Source organism: Martes martes (assembly GCF_963455335.1).
Source record: "Martes martes genome assembly, chromosome: 2".
NCBI lineage: Eukaryota > Metazoa > Chordata > Mammalia > Carnivora > Mustelidae > Martes > Martes martes.
The window spans coordinates 144,112,098-144,138,686 of NC_137889.1; the positions used below are offsets into that span (position 1 = coordinate 144,112,098).

A 26,589-nucleotide genomic window follows, 5' to 3' on the forward strand; every position below is an offset into this window, starting at 1 on the left:
TCCATGTAGTGAATGGTTTCTGTGTGCCGGCTATGTGGTATTGTCTTTTCTGTGGTTTTTTTTACAACTGTGCCCTTTTTATTTTATATTAACACTGCGGAGATATAATCTTGTTTCTCATTTCTGGAACTTAAACAGGAAATTAACTTCAGGGAAATTAAGCAACTCACCCAAAGTTTCTGTGGTTCCTTTGCCCTTTCTGGGTTGTTCGCTCCTGTGTGCAATCACTGGGAGGCCCTGGCTCGATGCTGCCATGGCGTCCGAGTGTGTGTCGTCATGGGAAACATACGGGCAGAACACAAAGACGTGCATGGCTAACCCTGTAGTTCCACAGTGTGGCGGGGCTCTCAAGGGGAAGGGGCTCTGTTAGAGAAAAGCAGGGTTTCACTTTTGCCTGGGGGCTCCAGGAGGACCCCCTAAGTGGAGGGTCGGGGGAACCAAGACCCAAGTGATGAGCATCCTGTAGGGGCCAAATGGACGGAGCACAGGAAGGGACATAGGTGGGCCCTTGTAGGTCTAGGAGAGGATGAGGCCAGCATGGCAGGGGCACACGGAAGTGGGCTATTGGGTCACGCCAAGCCAGCATAAGTGTGCCCCAGAGCTGCTTCCCCCATAAGCCTGATGGAGAGTCACCAGCAGGTGTGTTCGAAGCTGTAGGGTTAACTTGACAGCTAAGGTGTGAGAAGGTGCGGCGTTGCTCAAACCAGAAGTAAGCACAGTGCATTCCCAGGTCTGACACGGCTTCACGGGCAGCCCAGAGCCCGTCCCAGGGAGTCCGGCCGTTGCAGGGACCCCCTTGCAGAGCAGCTGTTCCATCGGCCGTCACCAGCTTCCTTGGCTGTGGTCCGGCTGGACTCCGCAGGGGCCCCTCACTCAGGTCCCGTTTCCCAGGAGGACCCCCAGGCTGTAGCTCTGTGTGATGTCCCTCCCAAGGGCTACATGGGGGCCTGTGGAATCCAGGGACAGATGAGGGAGGATGAGTGGCACCTACTGACAACTTGGAAGTGGTCTTTGTGGGAGAAGAGCCGTTAGCTCATGGCCGTGCTGCTTCCTGAGACAAGGGAAGAGGGAGGATTGAGTTTTGAGGAAGGATCCAGGGGCGCTTCTGGGCTGGGCGAGTTGAAGATGCCTAGAGACACCAGATGGACATGTCTGTACAGACACAGGCTTGGGGCTGGGTGTGGCAGGATGGGGACCCAGGAGGGAGCCCCTGGAGAGTGGAAAGCGGCATCGAGGGGAGGGAAGCAGGATGGCGCCCTCAGGAACTGCAGCCTTTACATTGTCAGAAAGGTAACAGGAAACCAGGGCAGTGAGAGCAGGAAAGCCAAGAGAAAAGGGATCCCAGAAGAAGGGGTGAACAGCTGTGTCTGGTGTTGCCTGCGGTTCAGTCAGGTGAAGACTGGAAGGTGTCCTGTTTTTGCTGCCGGGACATGGCCGAGGGCCAGAGCAGGTTTGGGGAGCACGGGGCAAATGCAGTGGCCACCATCACCGCTGTGACTCACCCACTCTGCTGTGCAGGGAAGCAGCAGACTAAGGGAGCCCGGGGCTAGGAGAAGGACATTTAGGGTGATGCCAGAGGCTCTGAGCATTCTGTGGGGGATGGTCCGCAGATGGGGGGAGGCTGAGAGTTTGAGGGGAGAGCAGGGACAGTTGCAGGGAAGAGGGTACTGAGAAGGTGGGAGCCAGTGCTCCTGTGTCGGCACAGGGGAGGGGCTGGGACCTCCGGGAAGAAAGGTCCAGAGAACACAGAGATGTGTGCAGGGGTGTGGATGGGAGGTGTGAACAAGGCACATACCTGTGTGACGCTTCTCAGGGACATACAGGTGAGGACATTGGGCAGAAAAGGGGAGGACTGTGGGAAGGTATGGCACAGTCCTGAAGAGTGGGGAGGTGGCTTACTAGCAGAAGCCAGAGAGTTACTGGGCAGAGAGTTACTGGGCAGGTCCCAGCCCAGCCCTGATGAGGGATTTGCTCCTGCAGGGCTCCAGGGGCAGGTGCAGAGGCTGCCAAAGGTCAGGGTGGGGGGGTGGAGCCTAGGGGTGAGAGATCAGGTTGAGAAGCAAGACCTCCTGGTGTGAGTCCTAGCAGGGGCGCTTACTGTCAGGTGACTCTGGGTGTCTTATCTATCAAGGGGGGCTAGCTGTGGCTGCCCCCTAGGCTGCTAGGATAGAAGCTGGCCCCAGGCTCTCTGTTTTAGGGGAGCAGGAGACAGACGAGAGGTGTTTCCTGTGACTGCTCTAACAAGTGACCACACACTCGGGGGCTCCAGAGAACAGAGCTTCTTCTGTCATGGGGCTGGAGGCCAGAGGCCCAAAGTCAGTTTCACTAGGCTGAGGTCAAGGTGTAGGCCTGCTGCCTCCCTTCAGATGTTCCGGGGTGGAGTCTGCTGGGCGGGGCGGAAACCCCATCCACAGAGCTGTGCCCCGCTGCCCAGTTCCCACGAGGTGCCGGGTTCCTGCCAGCGGCTGACAAGCCAAAACGGGATTTTTTTTATGGGGGACAGAACGGGGACTGCGGTGGAGCAGAGCGGCAGTAATGCCCATCTGGTTTCCATGGCAACCTGTACGGTCCACTTCCTGGCAAGGTGAGGGTTTCTGGGAGAAGATGCTTTCCTCCTTCCAGCAGGTGCTTTCTGAGTCCCCGCTGAGTGCCTAGCACTGTGGTAGGCCAGGTGTGGGAGAGGAAGCTGAGAAAAGCAAGCAGCCCCAAGATGCCCTCCGTCTATCGGGGAATCAGGTCACAGATGGATAAATACAGCACCGTGAGATCGTGCAAGCTGGAATAGCCTCGAAAGCCCCTTTGCACGAGTGGTTTACACCTGGTCTGGTGAGACTTTGCCTGGCGCAATGTTATGTTCTCCCTGACTTAGCGTCCCACCTAATCCACACCGCCCCGTCCAGGCCACGAGGCTTATGCCTCCTCTTAGGGGTTTCTTAGAGATAAAAGGAATCATCTCAACTGTTGGAGTATCTGAGGGGGTCTGAAAAGAGCTCCCATCTCTCCTCAACGTGGAGTCCTAAGCCAGTTGGGAAATAAGACATACATCAGGCAGGGGCGCCTGGGTGGCTCAGTGGGTTAAAGCCTCTGCCTTCGGCTTGGGTCATGATCCCAGGGTCCTGGGATCGAGCCCCACATCGGGCTCTCTGCTCAGCAGGGAGCCTGCTTCCTCCTCTCTCTCTGCCTACTTGTGATCTCTGTCTGTCAAATAAATAAATAAAATCTTAAAAAAAAAAAAAAAGACATACATCCAGCATGTTCTCCAACCTGGCCAAAAGAATAAATCAGCCATCACTTTCATCTACACTGAAAAGCTAGGTCGAAGGATGTGGCTTTATGTGCAGGCATTGTGAGCCCCGCAGTGAGACACTGCTTGTCTCTCCATAAAGCCTACTTCAGGGACCGCCTGCTCCAGGACACCAGGTGCTGTGGCTGCTCATGCTGACTGCCAGCCTCTGGCCCCACTTCGGTTCCCTCACAGAGCTCCTCCACACGAAGGGGCCCCAGGAAAAGGGAGAAGGGCATGGCCCCTCACCGGCCCTGGCCATTTTGATTCACCAGTCCCCACCCAATGGATACTTGTCACAAACACGTAGTCCACACAGGCAGGCAGGAGAACAGCTGACTTTTCTGGGGATTGCGGTGCTTCTAGCAGATGTTTGGGGTCCTGCCCTGGGCCCACTACCTTGACCTTCCTATATGTAGTTGGTCTGGCACCAGCCCCAGATAGTAGCCCAGAGAGAGGCTGTTGGAAGCTACCCAGAAACTGCCTGTGCCCCAGGGAAGAGCATGCGCATAGTCCCCGACTCTGATTAATGCCCACATTTCTTTTTTGTCACTTAGCCAATTTTTTGAATAGTAAATAATGAACAAGACAAAGAATTAGAGTGGCTTGAAAGACCATAACTGTGAAAATCAAATTGTTTTCCCTGCACTGAAGGCAGTCCATTCCCCATGCCACCAGGCATGGATCCTGTGGAGATCACCCATGGCTCTGATTGTTTTAAATTATTTATTTAAACTCAATTTAGTTAACATATAATGTATTACTAATTTCAGAGGTAGAGGTCAGTGATTTCATCAGTTGCATGTAACACCCAGGGCTCATCACATCACGTGCCCTTCCTAATGCTAGTCACCCAGTTACCCCAGTCCCCCCACCTGCCTCCCCTCCAGCAACCCTCCAGTTTGTTCCCTAGAGTTAAGAGTCTCTTACGGTTTGTCTCCATCTCTGAGTTCATCTTATTTTATTTTTCCCTCCCTTCCCCTATGTTCATGCTCTGTTTTTTAAATACCACGTATGAGTGAAATCATATGGTATTTGTCTTTCTTGGACTGACTTATTTCACTCAGCATAATACCGTCTAGATCCATCCACATCATTGTAAATGAAAGATTTCATTCTTTTTGATGACTGAGTAGTATTCCATCATATATATATATATATATATATATGAATGATATGGTGTATATATATATGTATGTATGTGTGTGTGTGTGTATATATATATATACACACACACACACATACATACATACCGCATCTTCTTTATCCATTCATCTGTCAATGGACATCCTGACTCTTTCCATAGTTTGGCTATTGTGGACATTGCTGCTATAAACATTGGAGTGCACGTGCCCCTACGGATCACTACATTTGTATCCTTTAAATAGATACCTAGCAGTGCAATTCCTGGGTCATAGGGTAGCTCTGGTTTTAACTTTTTGAGGAACCTCCATACTGTTTTCCAGAGTGGCTGCACCAGCTTACATTCCCACCAACAGTGTAGGAGGGTTCCCCTTCCTCCTCATTCTTGCCAACATCTGTTGTTTCCTGACTTGTTAATTTTAGCCATTCTGACTGGTGTGAGGTGGTATCTCATTGTGGTTTTGATTTGTATTTCCCTGATGCTGAGTGATGTTGAGCACTTTTTCATGTGTCTGGCCATTTGTATGTCTTCTTTGGAGAAATGTCTGTTCATGTCTTCTGCCCATTTCTTGACTGGATTTTTGTGTTTTGGGTGTTGAGTTTGATAAGTTCTTTATAGATTTTTGGGTACTAGCCCTTTACCTGATAGAACAAATGCAAATATCTTCTCCCAGTCTGTAGGTTTTCTTTTAGTTTTGTTGACTGTTTCCTTTGCTGTGCAAAAGATTTTTTTTTATCTTGATGAAGTCCCAATAGTTCAGTTTTGCTCTGTTTTCTGCATCTCTGGAGACATGTCTAGCAAGAAGTTGCTGTGGCTGAGGTCAAAGAGGTTGCTGCCTATGTTCTCCTCTAGGATTTTGATGGATTCCTGTCTCACATTTAGGACTTTCATCCATTTTGAGTTTATTTTTGTGTATGGTGTAAGAAAGTGGTCCAATTTCATTCTTCTGCATGTGGCTGTCCAATTTTCCTAACACTATTTGTTGAAGAGGCTGTCTTTTTTCCATTGGATATTCTTTTCTGCCTTGTTGAAGATTAATTGACCATAGAGTTGAGGGTCCATTTCTGGAGTCTCTGCTCTGTTCCATTGATCTGTGTGTCTGTTTTTGTGCCAGTACTGTGCTGTCTTCATGATCACAACTTTGTAATAGAGCTTGAAGTCAGGTGTTGTGATGCCCCAGCTTTGGTTTTCTTTTTCACCATGACTTTGGCTATTTGGGGTCTTTTGTGGTTCCATACAAATTTTAGAATTGCTCCAACTCCATGAAAAATGCTGATGATATTTTGACAGGCATTGTGTTGAATGCGTAGATTGCTTTGGATAGCATAGATATTTCAACAATATTTGTTCTTCCAATCCATGAACATGGAATGTTTGTCCATTTCTTTGTGCCCTCTTCAATTTCTCTTGTAAGTGTTCTGTAGCTCTCGGAGTATAGGTCTTTTACCTCTTTGGTTAGGTTTATTCCTAGGTATCTTATGGTTTTTGGTGCAATTATAAATGGGGTCGATTCCTTGATTTCACTTTCTTCTGCCTCATTTGTGGTGTATAGAAACACAACTGATTTCTGTGCATTTATTTTATATCCTGCGACTCTGCTGAATTACTGCATCAGTTCTAGCAATTTTTTGCTGGAGTCTTTTCGGTTTTATACATAGAATGTTGTGTGGTCTATGAAGAGTCAAAGTTTGACTACTCCTTTTATGATTTGGATGCCTTTTATTTCTACTTGTCTGAGTTCTACTATGTTGAACAGCAGTGGTGAGAATGGACATCCCTGTTGTGTTCCTGACCTTAGAGGTAAAGTTCTCAGTTTTTCCCCCACTGAGGATGATATTAGCTGTGGGTCTTCCCTGTATGGCTTTTATGATGTTGAGGTATGTTCCCTCTGTCCTTACACTGTGGAGAGTTTTCATCAAGAAAGGATGCTATATTTCATCAAATGCTTTTTCTGCATCTATCGAAAGGATCATATGGTTCTTGTCATTTCTTTTATTAATGTGGTGTATCACACTGATTGCATTTTGGATGTTGAACCACCCTTCCAGCCCAGGAATAAATCCCACTCGGTCGTGGTGAATAACCCTTTTCATTTACTGTTGGATCCTGTTGGCAAGTATAGCTCTGACTGTTTTATGTGCATTAACTTATCTACTTCTCAGAGCAGCTTCTGAGCTAAGGACTATTTACAGATGAGGAAACTAAAGCACAGTGTGTGAGTCACTTGTCCAGAGTCATGCAGCAAATAGGAGGATGTGAGCCCAGGTGGTCTGAGTGCAGAGCCCATGTGGTGGCCCTGTGCTCCCCAGCCCCCGGTGATTGTAGGGCTGTTAACTTCCCACAATGAGGGCTGCATGCAAAGTTTACTGCAGGTTGGATTCTTCAAAGAAGAATTGCCTTATTGTGTGCTTTTTGTAGATGCTGTCTGATTGCCCACCATCGAGGCCAGGCCAGTTACCGTCTAGCATAGGGGAGTCCCTGTGTTGCATACCTGAGTCACAGCAGCTCTAGATTATTCTATCTGTGGCAGTCTGATAGGAAACCATGGCATTTCCTTGTAGCTCTAATCTGCTTGTTTCCTTCTCATGCATGAGGCTAGACATCTTTTGCACACGGAAGAGGTGTTTGTGTCTCCTTGGCTGGTGAGCAGAGCATGTGGCCTGGGTTTAGGCTGGACCGTTTGTGCACAGTACTTGTCCCCTACTCCTGATCTGCCACTTAATCATCTTGATCTTGAGTACAATCCTGTGCCTCTGGGGCCTCATCTGAACCCGGAGTGGTGATGTTGTATGCCCCATGGGAGGTGAGGGTTTAACTAGCTCCTCTATGCCCACAGCTGAGAACCAGGGCTCTGGCCGGGCACGCGGCAAGTGATTGACCTGTTTCCAAACCCTTTAGTTCTTGGCTCTTTTCCACCCATAGGACTCCGTAGTTTCCTTCTATGACTCAGCCTCATAGAGTTCACAGGAATGGGCTGCAGTTACCCAGTGACTCCTGGCTTCTAATTCCTTGCTCTACCTGAGCATGTCATGTTCAGTCCATGTTCAGTCCACAGTGGGCATGAAGTCTAGCAATGCTATTGGGGGTCCAACAAGCCAGGTCCTGACCCCCAGGGCTCAGAGTGTGTAGTCGGGGAGACAGGCATTCATGAGAGAATCACATGGAAAAAGTATGTGATTACATACGGTGCTGGGCACCATGAAGGAGGTGATCTCTGGTGCTCTGAGGACCTGGCATTAGAACCCTTCTTGCTGGGAGAGGTTTGTGTGTTGGAGTTTTGGTGTGTGGTCGGTCACCGGGGAGGCTGACTGGGGGTAGCAGTGACTTACGTAGGGGCTTAAACTTCAGGAAACCCCTGGCCGTCAGGTTTTTCCTGGGTTGTTGACCTGTGGCTGGGTGGGACGCTGTGGGCAGTCAGCTGGAGAGGGAGGCCAGCTGGTTGTGGAAGCTGGACGGCTGGGCGTGGGCTTCAGGCTTTGATCTGGACTGGGGTCCGTCGGCCCATGAGAAGGTGAATACTGACCCCAGAACTCTGTCTAGCCCCTTGCTGCTCCAATTTTGGTGGGACTTGCAAAAAGCCTTTCTTTTCAAGCATTCATCGATTTCGTGTCGTGGTGCTTACCCAGGGATTTAGTTCAGACTTTTTACTTTGAAAATCTATGCTTTGTTGTTTTTGCTATTTTTGTCTATTTTTTTCAAAAACACATGAAACTCTCCAAGATGCCTGGCTCACTCATGTGCACAGATCTCTTTGAGAGGATACTCCCTCCTGATTGCTGCGGTCTCCGTGGGGGCCAGGGGGACATCAGTTTGAGATTCCTGAATGTCATGGGTATTTTGATGCTGGGAGACGTCCGCTCTCTAGTAGATGTGTTGTTACCAAAGATTATGATATAAGCTGACCCTGAAGCTGGCAGGGCAGCCCTTCACAGCCCTCCTTCCTGCTTCGCTCATTTGTTCCTTTGCCCAACCAGTGTTTCCCGGGCACTTTCTCATTCAGAGCCATTTCCCATGAACCGTGGATGCTGAGCTGGGTCAAAACCAGAAACTCACAGTTGACAGAGAAGATAGACTCAGACAGTCTTTGCAAGATGGTACAGGGTGCAGGTGATAGGGGACACGGCACTGCACGGGATGGTGGGGGAGGGCTCCTGCTTTGACACCGGAAACCAGAAACAGGAAACCGAGAGACTTCACCCGGCAGGCGTGGCCTTGGGCAGATGGAGGAGCCAGAAGAAGAGGGAGGGAGTCAGACCCCCAGATAGATTATGGCCCCATGAGTTTAGGCTTCCGGTTCATCCGTCTGGAAGACATTTAGTGAGCAGCTCCTCTTGCCGGGCACTCTGTAGATACAGCAGGGACCACAGTAAAGTCCTTGCGCGCTCATACGCAGTCTGTGGTTGGGGGACGTAAAGTAAATACACGTGAAATATAAGGAGGTGAGGAGTCCCTGCAAAACCACCACGTGGAGTGGGAGCGCTGGGTTAAGTCAGCGCATGGGGAGCAGCCTTCCTCACAAGGTGGCTTCCGAACAGGAATTCCTGGAGGGAGCCGTGATGAAGCTGGCCCTTCCTCCCTGGGAGAAAAGTGAGGACATCTGTAGAGTCTTGATGCTACAAAGAATCCTGGAGATCATCTGGCCTAAACTGCTGGCCCGGAGTGGAAATATTTTCTCTAGCACACCTCCTGCAATGGCTAACCCATTTCTACTTGGATATCCTGTTGATCGTGAGGGATGACATCCCTGGGAGATGGTTACAGGTTGAATTGTGTCCCCCCAAAAGCATAAACTGAAGTCCTAAGCCCTTAAGTCAAGCGAATGTGCCCTTATTCAGAATAGCTTCTTTGCGGATATGATGGGGCTGAGGTGACATCTGTCAGGTGGACCCTAATCCAGTATGACGAGTGTCCTTATAAGAATTGGGAAGTTTGGACATAGAGGGAGAGCTGTCTGTGAAGAGGCAGGGATCGGGGATTTCCTGAGCATTGCCAGCTAGGAGAGGGGCATAGGCTCGTAACCCTCAGAAGGAACCACCCCCTTGTAATCCCTTGGTTTTGGTGTTGAAACCCCATTGGTTACGGTTTGTTACAGCAGTCCTGGGGACAAGTATAGTTCCCCATCTCCGTGTGGGCAGCTTGTCCTCCTTGAAAATACCTCCCATTTTTAACCAGACACATGAGTAGTTCCATGTGAGCAAACACGGGGACTAACCAGGCGAATGGTCTGCATTGTCCTAACACATCCTCGGCAGGGCCACTCCCCGCCCCCGCCCTCTTGCCCTCTCACGGCCACCTGTCTGAGGCCTGACTGTCGCCCTGTCTTCACTGGCCTCTTGCACTGACCTCACGTCCATCCCTGGGCCCTGGTCCATTGTCCATACACCAACCAGGGGGCTCTTTTCATGACCCTGACTGGGACATTTGCTGGAAGCCCTGTGCTGGCATGCTCTTGGTAAAATCCTAACCCTCACCGCAGCCTGTAAGGCTCTGTGTCATCTGCCCAAGGCAGTGAGGGCCAGGTTGGAGATATTTTGTGTGCACATGATCGCAGTTGCCTGATTTCTGTGAGGTGGTCATGAAAAAGACAGAGGGACTAGGACAACGATGGGAGCTGTAGGGAGGCAGATGTCAGGTGATGAAGACTTTTCTGTCTGAGCTCTCTGATGGTGGGACGCCTACCTGGAGAAGCGGGTAGCTCCCCATCATCATGTGAATGTGTGTGTATGCACGTGTGTGCTCACACATGTGTATGTGTGTGTAGGTGTGTGTGTGCAAAGCAGAAGCTGGGGACTTGGCAGGGAAGGTATTAAGGAAATCTGAGCATTGTTTGGAAAGATGACCTAGCTGACATCCAGGGTTTATCTTATTTCATCTTTAAATGTTTCATCCTACAGTTTTTCTCAGATGCTTTTCAGATAGAATACAATCTGTCTTTCCAAATAAGAGTTGCACGAGTTATCTATCTAGCCAGCTAGCTATAATCCATCTGTCCACTCATCCATTCATCCAGCCAGCCAACCAGCCACCACCCACTAATGCCACCATCCATCCGCCCAGGCACCCATCCCTTTATACATACATAAAACCTTCCATCTGCCTTCTCACTCATCCATTCATCCTCCTACCCATCCATCCACCAGCCACCCATCCATACATACGTATGTCCTTCCATCCACCTACCCTCCCATCCACTTATCCGTCCATCCATCTGTCCGTCCATCCATCCATCCATCCACTCATCCATCCGTTCGTCCAAACATATGTCCTTCCATCTACCCACCCACACATCCATCCATTTACCCATCTCTGTGTTATGTTTCCTTCACATCTTTTCTTTGCCATAAAGAATGATATCGGGGGGGCGCCTGGGTGGCTCAGTGGGTTAAAGCCTCTGCCTTCGGCTCGGGTCATGATCCTGGGGTCCTGGGATCGAGCCCCACATCGGGCTCTCTGCTCAGCGGGGAGCCTGCTTCCCTTCCTCTCTCTCTGCCTGCCTCTCTCCTATCTATGATCTCTGTCTGTCAAATAAATAAATAAAAATCTTAAAAAAAAAAAAAGAATGATATCAGGGAAGACTATGGCAGACATACCCACAACAAGAGCAATGTGAAACAGCAATTTCTAGCATCTGTTTTGTGCTAGGCATGGCTCAGTGCTTTGAGCATGTTGGTGTGACTGAGGCAGTAGATAGAAGGTAGACTGAGGACTCTGAGGCCACATGCCATGGGTTCAAATCCCTGCTCTGCCACTTAATAGCTATGCTACTTTTGACAAGGTATTTTAAATTCTCTGTACCTTAGTTTCCTCACCTGTTTAAAAAAAAAAGTTAATCACCTACTTTATAAGATTAACTGGGCTGATATTTATAAAGCTATTAAAACAAAGCTTATACATAAGAGGCACTGCTAGTAATCCTCTTAATGATTTTTATTTGACATGGTTGATAATATTCTCATTAACCAACCTGGGAACAAGGCTCAGAGACATCAGGTAACTCCCCTGAGTTGCCCAGCTCTGAAGGGATGATGCCGAGATTAGAGGCTGAGTTGCTGTGACTCAGAAGCTCATTGTGCTTTCAGACATGATGAAACACTCACCACCTTCTGTGATGAGGTGATTAGTGTGTGCCTGAAACGGAGCTGGGAGGAAGGTTCCAGGAGGATCAGAAGTGGGCTGAATGTAAGGACCTATTTTATATTTTTATATTTTAGCAAGAGGCTTTCATTGAGGTTAAACAAAAACCTTGTTGTTTAACCCTTAAACTGTCCCTGCTCCTCTTCCCCCAGGGGATTCACTTAACAAGTCCCGGAAACCAGCTCCAGGTAACAAAGCCCAGATACAAGGGTGGGTCAGGCCAGGTGGAGACATCCCATCAGTGTGTGTGTGGGGGGGATGCATACTGTTTCCCTGGTTACCAAGGAGTATGGGCCCCGCCCTTTGGGAGCCTTTTGGACGCCAATCCTAATCAAGATGTAATAGGCTGATTTAAATGTCTACTAGGGTAAATTGTAATTCAGTTGGTCACCTAGCATCACTGTGGAGTTTCCTGTGTGTGTTACAATCTCATTGGTCACCTGTGCGTGGCCAGGCCTGACCGCATGGCCTTTGCCCTTAAAATCTAGTCTGTGAAACAGAGAAGGGTCGCCCTCTCTTGTAAGAGGTGCGGCCCCGAACGTTCGGTCTGATTCTTGATGCTTGGCGTGAAATAAAACTTTGCTTGACCTTCGCTTTATATCAGTCTCGCTCCTTTAATCATGGACCTGTTATTGGGGCCTAACACTGAAGAATGCTCATTTCTTTTTCTCTGTTGCAGAGGACTAGTGTGTGGGGCTGTGGCCAGCAAGTGGGCGGGGAGCGGGCCGTGGTAAGGATCTGGTGGCATCCATTCTCCCTTCAAGGAGCAGGAGGCCAGGAGAGGGCGGGCCCAGCCAGGCTTCTGAACAAAGGGATCTCCAGGAGGAAAATGTCACAGAGGATGGATGCAGACCGCTGACCCCTTGAATCCTACAATCTGTTTGAGTTTATACAAAACCAGAAGGGTATGATCTAATCATAACTTTTACTGATGACCTGCTCACATACAGTGACTATTTTCACTCTGATTTAAGCTCTTACTAGTTCTGACAGTGAAGATACTCAGGAGGTATTTTCCCCGCTTAGCTTGCATTGTCCAGGCCCTCAAATCGACAGTTACAAATATGATTTTTGATCCTGGCATGGAATTCTCCTCCCTGCCTTATCAGCTGCCTGTGGAAATTGACTCCTAGGAGGAAAATTCCAGTTTCCTTAGTCCTGATTGGCTTTCGTGGGTTTTCATTGGTTATGCTTACCCCAGCTAACTCGAAGATACCGGATTTATACTGTGAAAAATGGGCATGGATTCTTCTTTTTCTTCTGAATTAATTATCCTCCATGCTAATGAGGTCTCTTTCACATTCAAGGGGACATTTTCTGCCTTGTGTGCAAATCCTATCCTCATTTTGTGTTTTGACACCTACCTGCTGTTTCGTGAGAACTCAATTAATGTTTACATGAAATAAATAAGGAAAAAGACACGAAGGTCATTCCCTTTTCTTGATCATCAGTAGCTAATGAAAGTACTAATCAGGTCTGGGGTAATATATGCTGCGCAGTTTCTTTTAGAAAGAGGTCATCATAAGCCACCCTGTTAATAAACTTGAATGGTTTCTATTTTATTATTTATTTATTAAGTGCCTCTTGTTGGGGACATCGTTTCACACTCGTGTGGGATGACCCTCCTTTACAACAGGTGAATGGTTGGTATGGGGTGTGCGTGCAGAACTAACCTTTGCAAATACATGCATCTTACAATTTGGTGACAAGATGACATTTTTGTGACATGGGAAAAATGGATGTCCCCTGGGAAAGCAGTGTTTGAATCCTGCCAACTCTGCCGACTTGTAGTAACAATTCAGCCCAGCATGTGTGACTCACAGGGACTCTCTTTGTCTCATGGAACCATTAGAACTTTTTACGCGCATTTCGTTATAAACAATTTAAAATGCCACGGGAGACAGTGGGAGTTACCCCCTCAGCAGTGCACCCTGTCCCGGAGGTCGACAATGAATTCCTAATACTTGTTTTTCTCTCTTGTGGCCATTGGGAAATTAAGAGATGAGAGTTAGCCTCATTAGCTGCACGGTATTTTAATTGGTTTAAAGGGACATTGTTCTTTCCTTTGTGGCCTTGGGACATCCTGGCCCTTTTCATTGTTATTGCTTCTGACAGCTGATCCATGGTGATTAACTTTAAAACTTTAAACAGAAAGTGCTTAGGAGATTGCCTCCCCAGGCAGTTGGAAAGGGCGAGCTGTGCAGGATACTCTGTTCTGTAGCTGGTGTCCTGGGATGAAGATAGCCAAGAACAGGGAAACAAGGGTGACTTGGAATGGACAAAATTCGAAGTACTATGCCGTGCATTTTAAAGATTGCTTGCTTGCTTGCTTGCTTGCTTGCTTGCTTTATTGATTTGACTTACTCATTTAAGAGAGAGAGGGGCCGAGCACACGGGTGAAGAGGGGCAGAGGGAGAGAGAGAATGTCAAGCAGACTCCACCCCAAGAACAGAGCTCACCACGGGGCTAGATCTCATGCCCCTGAGATCAGGACCTGAGCTGAAACCAAGAGTCAGATGCTCAACCGACTGAGCCACCCAGGCACCCCTGCATTGTGCCTTTTATATTTCTTACTCTTGTAACTATGAGCACTACCCAGTGAGGGTGGTCCCCTTTATGTTGCAGGGGAACTAAGTCCTTAGTTCCCTGGTCCCTTAGCTAGGAGGTGGTTTGACAACAAAGACCTATGAAGATGTCCTTCTGTTCATCCCAGCCCCCGTGCTCCTGGCAAAGCACTTGCAGTTTACCCAACATGCAGCCCCAAGATTTTCTTGTGCAAGTTAATCAATGAATCAATGAATGAATGAGGGAGGGAGGGGTTGGGCAAGGTGTGTGAGTTTCATATTCAGCAGTCACAAACTCCCACAAACTTGGTGGCTTACAACAACACAAGGGCCTTGTCTTTTGGTTCTGGAGGTCATGGTCCCAAATGGGCCTCACCAAGAAAAATCAGGATGTCAGCTCTAGGGGACACTCCATTTCCTTGCCTTTTCCAGCTCTTTGAGACCGACCCTCTCCCTGGCACAAGCCACTCCTTCCTCTTTGAAGCTGATGATCCTATTCCGCCCACCCCTGCCTCCTCCCTCCCCTCTCCTTTTGATCCCACTTGTCTTCTGCTCCCTCCTCCCCCTGTTAGAGACCCTTGTTAATCCTATTTCTGTGGTCAAGGTCAGCTGACAAGCAACATTGTTTCTTCTTTGCCGTGTAACTGGGTGCTGGTCAGAGATTCTGAGGATTAGGATGTGGACATCCTCGGTGGACCATTATTTTGCCTGCCATGAGAAGCATCCTTAAAGATGTAGATCTACTGTGTCTGTCTCAGCAGAGAAGTCTTTTTTTTTTTTTTTTTCCCCGAGCCTTTGGAACATTGGTTCATTGAACATTTAACCATGCGTGCTGTGCCCAGAGCATCTCTTGTGCTTTCCTCTTGCTTTGTGACCCGGGACACTCTGCATGTGTGATGTTCAGTAAGCACTTGTGGAGAAAATGAAAGACGAGGTGCATGAGCTGTTGTTTAAAACTAGACTAATTGGGTTGTGTCCAAAGGACACAGGAGCTGGTCTGACCTAAGATGGAAAAATCTGAGCATTGAAAAGAATAGTATCTGCATTTGATTGAAACCCACTAAATCTATAAAAATCTGTAATTTCATAGCAATACTGTGCAGAGGCATGGAATGTTCCAGCTGAATGGGACTCGGAAGACTCCCATAAGCCCCACCTTCACCCCGTGTATGCTCACGGCCAGAGGGTAGGAACATGGCTTACTGTGAGGACGCCAGGCATCCTTCCATGGGTGCCCTTGCCCCAGGTCACACTGTGCATGGTTTTTCCCCACGTGACACAGCTCAACTGCAAGGAGATGTAATCCACCTCAGGCAGGTGTGGGAGCTTTCCTGTCTTAAAAGCTTCATCCCCCTGGGGTGCCCGAATCTGCTGTAGCAACTCACAGACTGAACATCCAGGGTCCCCACAAGGGACACGCCCGGTTCCCCGTGTCACCTCACTCTTCCCTGTTAGATGTCCATGGACACCTTTGCTTTGCTTTTAGGTCCTCCTATCCCAAAGTGATCTACCAATCAGGTGTCATGTCCCCCCTAAGCCATGCTGCCTGTAACATATTTGATGTTCTTCCCCTTACGAGTTTTCCAGGTAAAGGTGATCCAGAGCTCAGACTCTCTTAGGGACTTGGCCAAAGTTTATCAACCTTTTTCTCTCATATCAAACCAAAGCAAGTTTATCAACCTTTTCCTCTCATATCAAACCAAACCAAACCAAACCAAAACAACAACAACAACAAAATAATAGGCCCAAACTCATTCGGCACCATTGGAAGTTGCTATGACAACCGTCATTAGCAAAGGCTCAACCATCCCTTCTGTCTATAGACTTTATGTCAGAGTAACTGGATTATGGAAGAATCTCAGCTTTAAGAATGTGGTAGGGATAGCATTAGAAATGTGCATTTTTCAACCCTTAATGAAATCGTGGGTTTAAGTGACAGTTACATGTGGATGCTAAAGCCATTAGGTGAAAATGGGTAGATTTTATAGTGCCTGGATCCTGTTGACCCGCCTTGAACCTACTGATCTCTCTTAGTAGTGACCCGCCGTCTAACCTGATAGGAAGCACATGGTACCACTTAAGGGGTATTTTGGACAGCAGATTAAGTCTGATTCTAATCAAGACCTAAGATCCAACTGGACTTTACAGGAAATACAGAGGCTAGAGGAACAGTGACACCCCGTGAAAGGAATCCACCAAACCCACAATGGGGGGCATTCTGCAGGATAAATAGCCCAGCCTCCCCAAGAGATCTGTGGCATAAAAGAGAAACGGGGTTGGGGGCGCAGAATAAAGTGGACTTAACTGACACTGGGGGATCTTGTTTGGTTCTTGTATGAAATTTCCAGCTGTAAAAATCATTTTGACACATTTGAAATAGTTTGACTAATGACTGATATTAATTATTGGAGTTACTGTTAATATTTTAAATATGATTGATAATATATATGGTATGATCATGACATCAAGGTTAAGTAAAATAGGTACACACACGTTGATATACATATACACATGCTTATATAGGCATATATCCTTGACGGTTAAAGATGCACACTGAGGAATTTACAAGTAAAATGGAAGACATGGGATTTGCTTTAAAATACTCAAATACTGGGGTCCTGGGATCCAACCATGCAACAGGCTCCCCGCTCAGCGCCGAGCCTGCTTCTCCCTCTCCCTCTGCCTGCCATTCCCCCTGCTTGTGCTCTCTCTCAAATAAATAAAATCTTTTTAAAAATGCTCAAACATTAAGAGAGTAACTAAAATGAGTTTGGTAACTAGTGACAGTTTTTGAGGTTGGGTAATGAGTACATTGGGAGTCATACTCTTGTCTCTACTTTTAAATGGTTGACAATCTCTGTAATAATGTTTTCTTAAGACACTTATCTTTTTACAATAAGATGCCACTTTCTCCCATCAAATTTTCAAAGATTTTTAAAAAAGATTTTATTTATTTATTTGTCAGAGAGATGAAGTGAGAGAGCACAAGCAGGGGGAGCAGCAGGGCCCCGCTGAGCAGGGACCCTGGGATCATGACCCCAGCCAAGGGCAGATGCTTAACCGACCGAGCCACTCAGGCGTACCTAATTATCAAAGATTTTTAAGCATTGTAGAGGGAGGGGTGAAATAAGGATCCTACTGCTTTGCTGGGGGAGTTTTCTGGAAAGCGGTTTGGCAGAACATTCTAGAAGGCTTTGAAATGTTGCTCACATTTGATCCAGTGATTTCATTTGTGGATCTCGTGCAGATTTTCATTGTGAATAGCAAAAACTCTTCACTAAGATAGTTACTGCCGGATTATTTTAGGTTTTGAGTTTCTCAAGTAACCCAAATATGTGACACTAGAAAAATAGTGTAAATGAATCATGGTACATCACAAGGTGAATCATTTTGCAACCATTATTTTGCAACCACTGTAAAGGAGAACTTTGCAGTTTTTTTTTTTTTTTTTTTTAGATTTTTTATTTATTTGAGAGGGAGAGTACGCACGAATGATGGACAGAACAGGATCAGGAGGAGGGGCACAGGGAGAGGGAGAAGCAGACTCCCTGCTGTGCAGGGACGTGGGGACTCAGCCCTAGGACCCTGGGATCATGACCCAAGCCAAAGCAGACCCTTACCCAACTGAGCCACCCAGGCACCCAACCTTTACAGTTTCTAAACACCCCCAGAAGATAGACCTGTTACAATGCTGATTGAAAAAAAATGGACAAAATTGTCCTTGCCTTTGTGTAAAGGCTATGCATCCATGGAAAAGCATAGGCACAGAAAAAAAAAAAATTGGAAGCAAATACAACCAAATGCATTCACTGGTTTTGTTGAAATGTTGGCCTTTCAGTGAGTGAGATCTTCTCTGTCTTTATATTCCAGGTATTTTTAATCATGAATATAAATTAATTTTTTCTGTGTATCATTTTATGGCTGTATAGACATATAATTATACATAGAGAGATATAATTATAATATAACTATAAAGATATTAGCATACTGTAAAATTCACCCATCTTAAGGGTATAGCCTGATCTGTTACTATAAAACACATGGTCATACAACCACCGCCACAACCAAGTTCTAGAACCTGGGCCCTGTGAAGCATCCCATTGATATTTCTTGAGTATACTTTATTTTTAGAGCACTTCCAGATTTACAGAAACACTGGGAAGCTAGTGTGGAAAGTTCCCACAAACCCTGTACTCAGATTTGCCTGTTGTTCACATGTTATCTGACGATAGGCCACTTACTACAATCAGTGAGCCAATGTGATACACCAGGATTAATCAAAGCCCAGCTTTCATTCAGATTTCCATAGTTGTTCTCATGTCCTTTTCCTGTTCCAGGATCCCATCCAGGGTACCGTATTACATTTAGTTGTTATACCCATGAGTTAATTTTTAATCAGAAAAAAGAAAAATAAATTTCAGTTTACAATCCTCCAAATATATTAACTATCCATTTTCTCCTCAGCCTCCTTGTTGTTATTTTCACTTGTTGGCAAGGACCAGGCCTTGTATTAGTTCTATTCTTTGCAGTTTCCAGTGGGGCACCCTGCAGATTCCCTAAATGGAGTAGGAGGGAGGGAGGAAGAGGAGGAGGGAAAAGGGAAAAAGAAAACCCTTACCTACAAGAAGTAAAAAACTCAGAGCTCTGAGGGACCTTTGGTTTCTGCTGGGGCTTCGTGTAGTCATGTCCTCTTGACTTTCGTGTCTCCCAGGCTGGAGATCGCAACCCTGAACCGGGCAGACTCAGACCTGGAGGCTTGTCGAACCCAAATCAGCAGAGACATCATTGCCCTTCTGCTGAGGAACCTGACCAGCTCTGGCCACCTCTCCCCCCAAGTAGAGAGGAGGATGGGTGCTGTTTTCAAAAAGCAGTTTCTGTTGCTGGAGAAAGAAATTCAAGAGGAGTATGATCGGAAGATGGTGGCCTTGACGGCTGAATGTGACCTGGAAATGAGAAAGAAGACAGAAAGCCAGTACCAGAGGGAGATGGCAGCGATGGAAGAGGCAGAGGAGTTGCTGAAACGAGTCAGTGAGAGGGTAAGGCAGCTTCAAAAGGAGGGCTTCACTCGCCTCTCTGCTTTCTCTCACACATCTCATCCTTCCGCCCATTCACCCACCCAGCCATCCTCCTCACCCATCTCTTCATCCCCCACTCCCTGCCCTTCCATCCACCTGCCATTCAGCGATTCATCTGTCCATTCACCCACCCACCACTCTTGCATCCACATGTCCATCCATCCATCCGTTCACCCCTCCACCTACCACCCTTCCATCCACTTGTCCATCTATAGTCCTTCTCTCCATCCTCCCAACCACCACCCTTTGACCATCCTGTCCATCTATACATCTATCCATCTATCCCTCTACCTACACATGCTTCTGTTCACCTGTCCATCCACCCATCCATCTATCCATCCACCTACCACTTTTCTACCTACCCATCCAACCATCTATCTGTCCATCTACCCATCTACCTACTCTTCCATCCATCTATCTATCCCACCTGTCCATTCACCCATCCATCTATCCATCCACCTATCACCCTTCCATCTACTTGTCCATCTGCAGTTCATCCATCCATCCATCCATCTACCTATCATTCTTTCACCCACTCATCCACCTGTCTATTCACCCATCCATTCACCCATCCATCTAGCCATTCACTCACCTACTATGCTTCCATCCACCTGTCCATCTATCCATCCATCCATTCATCCACCTACCACTCTTCCATCCACCCATTCACCTAACCATCCACTCATCCACCCACCCACCCATCCATCCACCCACTCACTACCCTTCCATCTACCTGTCCATTCACCCATCCACCCACCTACCCACCACTCTTCCATCCAGCTGTCCACCTATATACATCCACTCATCCATTTACCTACCACCCTTCCATCCACACATCCACCCATTCATCCAACCACCTACCACCCTTCCACATATTTGTCCATTTACAGTCCATCCATCCATCTACCCACCCACCACCCTTCCATCCATCTGTCCATCTATCCATCTATCCATCCATCCTTCTACCTATCATCCTTCTGTTCACCTGTCCATCTACCCATCCGTCTATCCATCCACCTGTCCAGTCACCCATCAGTTCACCTATTCATCTATCCATTCACCTACCCACCACTCTTCCATCCGCCTGTCCGTCTATACATCTGCCCATCCATCTTACCTACCACCCTTCCTTCCACTCATCTACCCATTCATCTATCCATCCATTCATCCACCTACCACCCTTCAGTGTACTTGTCCATCTATAGCCCATCCATCCAACCACCCCCCAACCACCCTTCCATCTGCCTGTCCATCTCTACATCTAGCCATCCATTCCCCTACCTGCCATCCTTTTGTTCACCTGTGCATCCACCCATCCATCTACCTATCCACCACCCTTTCTTCTACTTGTCCATCCAACCATCCCAAACTTATTTAGAAAGACTTTATTGATCACTGTCTGCCTCTTGGTCACTGGACTAAGCAGTGAAGTACTGAGGAAATGAGACATGGTTCTTGGGTTCAAGAAGTTCATAGTTTAATGAAGCATCTTCACGTATAGAAGATGTGACCTCATTCAGCTATACTAGAATAGACATATGTTCACAGGTTCATGGGACATCATGGGGAGAGTAGAAAGGCTTTATTCATGGAAGAGTGCACCCACAGAGATCATGGCTCAGGGAGGTTGTGATGTCAGAGTGTGTGTGTGTGTGTGTGTCCATTTGGGCTGCACTCTGCTAGGTCGTGGAGCCCTCCAGCACCAGCTCCACCGTCAGACAAATCTGGACTCCCATTCCAGTATATTCCAGTTCTGCTCCTGAGGGGTGTAATTAGCACAACTAATTACAAGGCTAAGGGCGCCCCCTCTCGGTTGGTTGGGAGAGGAAGGAAAAGTTCGCTGGGGCATGGGCTGCTCCAGGCTCAGTGCACAGGGCTCAGATCTGAGAGTTCTGACCCCTCAGGCTTCTCAGGGCTGACTTCTGTTGATCAGAGATGAAGTCTCATTTTTCTAAGAAATGCGTCTGTTTCTGTCTTGAGGGAATCGTGCCAGAGTTTCTTCCTGAGTGTGTCAAATCAAGCCTGATTTCTGTCTTCTATGAAAGAGCGGACTTGTGCAGCCCCTGTGGCTTGAGCCTACATTTCCAGGTCTGGAAACCTGTCATCCTGGGGAGGTCTAACACCTGCTTGGGAATAGGCTTCTGAATTGCTAACTTCCTTTCCCCAGACTGCTGGCCGGCACAGTGATCCTCTGGCGGTGGACACACAGGGCTGACTGCTCATGGCTCTCAGCGGGTCATCTGCCGTCAGCCCTCACGCACATTGGGCAGAGACCAAAAGAGGCAAGATTCATGCTGTCTTAGCCCTGCCTTCTCCCTTGCATTCAGTCCCCCTTACCTTAACATGGATCCCTTTTGAGGGTGAGGCTAGTTTTCTGCTTGGCTCCTGTATGAGTTTCTGTGGTTGCTCTTTTTTTTTTTTTTTTAAAGATCTTATTTATTTATTTGACAGAGAGAGAGAGAGATCACAAGTAGGTGGAGAGGCAGGCAGAGAGAGAGAGGAGGAAGCAGGCTCCCCGCTGAGCAGAGAGACCGACTCGGGGCTCCACCGACTGGGATCATGACCTGAGTCGAAGGCAGAGGCTCTAACCCACAGGCGCCCCTCTGTGATTGCTCTTAACAAATGACCACAGATTTCATGGCAGATTTTGATTCTTTTACAATTCTGGGGGCTGGAAGAACTAAATCCAGGTGTCGGCCGACAAGCCCCCTCTGAAGTCTCTAGGGGCGCGTCCTTTCTTGTTTCTCCCAGCTTCTGGTGGATCCAGGCATTCCTTGGCTGGTGGCCGCCTCACTCCTGTCTTGATTTCTTGTCCTCGCATGGCCATATTCCATCCTGGGACCCTATCTCTTCTCTTATAAGAATGCTTGTCTTTGGAGTTAGGTCCTGCCCAAATAATCCATGATGATCTCCTAAACACCTTATCTTTTTTTTTTTTTTAAAGATTTTTATTTATTTATTTGACAGACAGATCACAAGTAGTCAGAGAGGCAGGCAGAGAGAGAGGGGGAAGCAGGCTCCCTGCTGAGCAGAGAGCCCGACGCGGGGCTCGATCCCAGGACCCTGAGACCATGACCTGAGCTGAAGGCAGAGGCTTTAACCCACTGAGCCACCCATGCACCCCTGAACACCTTATCTTGATTACATCTGCAAAGATCCTCATTCCACAGACAGCCTCAGTCTTAGGTTCTGGGTTAGGATGTGGTTGTGTGTCATGGTGGGGAGTGGGGGTGGGGAACACTCTTTCCACCACCAGAGTTCTGCCAGCTGACTCCCCTCTCTGGCTTCCCTCCATGACTATATTGGTCCATGCGGAGTCTCCCTGAGCCCGGCACTTCAGAAACCGTGCGGAGCTCACAGTGCCGTGACTCAGCCCCTAAACCATCTCATGGTCTTTCACTCTCTTTTCTCAAATTTGTTATATCTTTTGTTCCCGTGGACACAGTGCCTGCTTGGAAAGTGTTAGAAAACAGGAGTCAGCAACTAGACCCATGAACCCAGGCTGACCTGTGGGTGGAGAATGGTTTTTATGTTTTTAAAGGATTGTAAAAAATCAAAACAAAACAAAACAAGCAGAGGAATATGTGACAGCAAACCCTAGGGGGCTGGCATGCCTTAAAGTATTTATTCGGCCCTTTAGAGAAAAGCTTGTCAACTCCAGTTCCAAAACATAAAAAGAAAAACCTTGGGAAAAAAATATGTAGAACCCACATCATCATCCAAGGCAGACAGATGTTCGTTTGGTCTGGGTTTTGAGTTCCTGCTATGCACCTGACCCTGGAGATACAGGGATGCTAAGGAGCCCCCACTCCTATCGTCGGATTTCAGCATATATTTTGACCTTTTGCTTATCTTTTTTTTTTTTTTTAAACAATCAGGTGCATGCAGTTTATAGAATTGTATGTTTTCACTTAATATCACGGTATAAACATTTTGTGATTGTAGTAAGTGCTCTCACATGTAAGTTTCGGCCATTGTTCTAAGCACATTACACAGGCCTTCTCATCAGATCTTCACATCACCTCGGTGAGGTGGGAATTGATAGGATCCCACTTTTCCAGCTTAGGAAACAGATTCAGAGAGGGTCCCCTGCCTGTGGACAAATGACTAGGGCCAAGACGAGGACCCAGGCAGCATGCACCCACTCCGCACCTGCCCACCCGCATGGTGCAATGGTGCGTCATACACCCTCACTGCTGTGGGCCTGGGTAATGCATCCTGCTGGGCTTCTGCCTTTAGCAAACTAAAGGCTCCCTGGAACAATGTAGTTTTAAGTGTTTCCTGAATATTGGCACAGGTCTTAGGGCCACGAGGAGGGATGGCGGGACAGGGTTCTCCTGCTTCCCTGTGCACCTGCCCCCACTCCCCAGTCTGCTGGCTTGCAGCAGGAGGCCACCATCACTCTGGGTCCCATGGGTCACCCTGTTCAGACCAGTCACCTTATCTGAGTCAATGTGCTTCCAAAAGTAGCATCTGAATGGCAACATCAATAGAGGTATTTCTCTTCCAGCCCTTGCAAGCCACTCCATCTTACAAAACTGCCAATGACCTTGTAACTTATCTGTATATTTATCATAGTCAACTTTAAATAAAAGGTGTGGACATATTTTGGACATATTACTCCAACAAGCATTTTTTTTAAGAAAACTGAGCAGAATCAGGTTTTTTGATTAGAGTGTAGGAATTCTACTAATTAGAGAGGAAATCTGTTCACATTTAAATGCCTGTGTCATCTCATAGGGTTTTTAAAGTGTGTCTCTGTTGAGAGGCCTTGGGAGGAGTGGTGGTGACCATGGACTGCGCAGAGACAGCTTGGGTTCAGATCCTCACTCTGTTCTTGCAGAAGGTGCATTGCTCGGTCCCCCTGGGTCTCAGTTTCCCCATCCTGCAATTGGGGATACAATTTTTACAATTGGGCATCTTGCTAGATTGAGTACAGGGAGTATAATTTAGTACAGACACAATTTTCTATTGCAGTCTCACATTTTTGGTGGTGCAGAGTCAACAGTGGCAAGTTGCTCTGGAACAACCTGGCCCAGACCTCTGATTCTATGTCCCCCCCTATTCTCTCCACAGGGTAAGTTACTTTTTAGGGAGCACTGAAAACCACGGGAAAAACATGTCTCATTTCCCTGCGAAGTCCATTGTAGTCGAAAGTTCAATGGGGAGTTGGAGTCCGTGACCATGACTTCAGTATGTCTTTGAAAATGCGTATTTGTTGCCAATATGTACAATATAAGACTTCATGTAAAAATGCAGGCTTCCAGCTTCTCGTGAAATGGGAGAGGTACTGCACTGTGTCCAAATTCCTGCAGAGCCCTCTTTGGTGGGCTGAGTCATGACTGGCCCTATAGGCAGGCCTTGTTCTCCACTTTGCCCCACTCCCCACCACTCCCTAATGCCTCTCATACCAGGACCAGTCTCTCACTTCCATCCACAAGTTGCCTTGCTCCTGCAGGCCCTTTGTGGCAGGGTGTGGAGGTCCCCCTGCTTTATGGCATAACCTTGTCACCTGTGCCCCCGGGGGATTGAAATAGGTCAGGGGGTGAACACATTTCTGCAGGTCTCTGGACCCCTCAGGAGGCCAGTGTAGATGGAAGTGAGGGGGGCTTCCATCATAAATTCGTGTTAGGGAGTATTTCACTGTGACACAAGCATATCATTGCCTCATGCCTTACTCTTCAGAAATATAAGTCTAAACAAAGACAAATAACTTTATCTTGGGATTTCCGTGTGTGCACATGCACCTTTTGTCCTGGCTGTGAAAAGCTATATGGATCTCATCCCATCTTTCATTCCTGTTAATTAAAATAAATTGAGGTTTGTGGCTTGTCAAATTTCATATTGCCAGGAGAGAAGGTCACATTGATGAATGAATCAGCCTCACTGGGTTCCAGCCCCTCCCTGAGCAGCAGAATGTTCCTGTGCTACCAGAGTCAGGGGCCTGGCCCCCTCCTGGCAGTGGGGGAACGGCATTCTGTACTGCAGATAAAAGCTGTGAACAACCACTCTGTCCAGAAGAGTGACTCACAAAAGTCTGATCCAACCCCGCTTATAAAATCAGCTTTGCAAAAAGCCCATGTTGTTTCCTGGTGACCGAGGCAAACCGTGAATACCAGGGAGCCCCCCCCCCCCGGAGCTGTGGGCAGGGAGTTCTGGAGCTTGGGGGCTGAGGCTGTGCTGTACCCTGAAGGCAGGTATTGTCATGTGTTGGCTGCCAGGCTTTTGGGGGGCCCTCTCAAAGTAGCACTCTTCTTCGTGGGCCAGATTCTGAATAAATTGAAAGGTAAGGCAAAGGAGCTGGGAAGTTAGAAATCACCTTTATAAGGCTTCTGTGAGTGATCGGAAGTGGAGGTGGTAGGTCTGGGTGCTCGGCGGCGTGGGTCCCCGACAACCCTGAGTGTCAGTGGGCGTATGGTGCTCTGGTCCCTGATTAGCGAGGAAGTATAGCCCTCTCCCTCTGTCCTCACCACCCTCTGTCTTTCCTGGGTTCCCACTTAGCCTGCACAGCCACTGAGACCATAGTCTCTTGACCTTGACCCCTCGAATTGCTGTGCCCTTCTCCTCAGGGACACGAATACCTTCCCCTGACTTTGCTCCACCAACATGTCCATCATCTGTGCGACTCCAGAACGAGGAACCTGAAGACTTGGTTTCATCTCCTCTCCTCTCCTGGCACTGCTGAGAGCTGGGGAAGAACCCATAGCTCCTTGGACCGTGTATTTCTTCACCTGAAGTGGACTGTGGCTGCGTCCCAAATCGCCACACATTCAGCAACTTAAAAATAACACCCACTTACCATCTCTTTCTGTGGCCAGGAGTCTGGACACAGCTTAGCTGGGTTATCTCATGGTCTCAGAGGCCTGAAATCTGGGCCTCATTTGGGCGGTCTGGTGCTTGGTGCCCTGGTCCCAGCTCATTCATTCATGCATGGAACTCACCTTGCAATGCGGACTGAGGCCCTCAGCTCCTGCAGGCTTCCCTTCTCCATAGGCTGTTCTCACTTCTTCAAGGCCAGCAGGCGAATGTCTCTCTGTTCAGGAAGGCCCAGTTCCTCCTTAAGTCAGACCCAGGATCATTTCCCCTCTGGCTAGCTCAGAGTCTACTGATTAGGGACCTCAATTACATCATCAAAATCTCTTCACTTTTGCCGTGTAATAACCAGATCATGGGCTGACAGTCCGGTCGCATTCAGAGTTTATGTCCACACTCAGTGGGGGAGGATTTATACGATGTGGACAGCACAGGCCAGGTATCGGAGGGCTGTCTTAGAACTCTTCCTCCCCAAGAAGAATTAACTACACTCTCGTCCTGGGGCATGAGTCTTTTGCGCTACCCGGAGTGAGAAGGTACCAGGAACCCAGTGCTGCCATGTCTCCTCCTTCCTAC

The 26,589-nt window shown here is 47.9% G+C and overlaps 1 protein-coding gene across 1 annotated transcript in view; it reads left to right on the forward strand.

The window, feature by feature from the left end:
- The window catches only part of EVC2 (EvC ciliary complex subunit 2), a 116,375-nt gene that overhangs the window by 41,419 nt on the left and 48,367 nt on the right, over nt 1-26,589 (forward strand). The window contains exon 10 of the mRNA XM_080796133.1: nt 18,837-19,161. Within this exon, the coding sequence (XP_080652259.1) occupies nt 18,837-19,161 (325 nt within the window). The remainder of the gene's footprint in view (nt 1-18,836; nt 19,162-26,589) is intronic.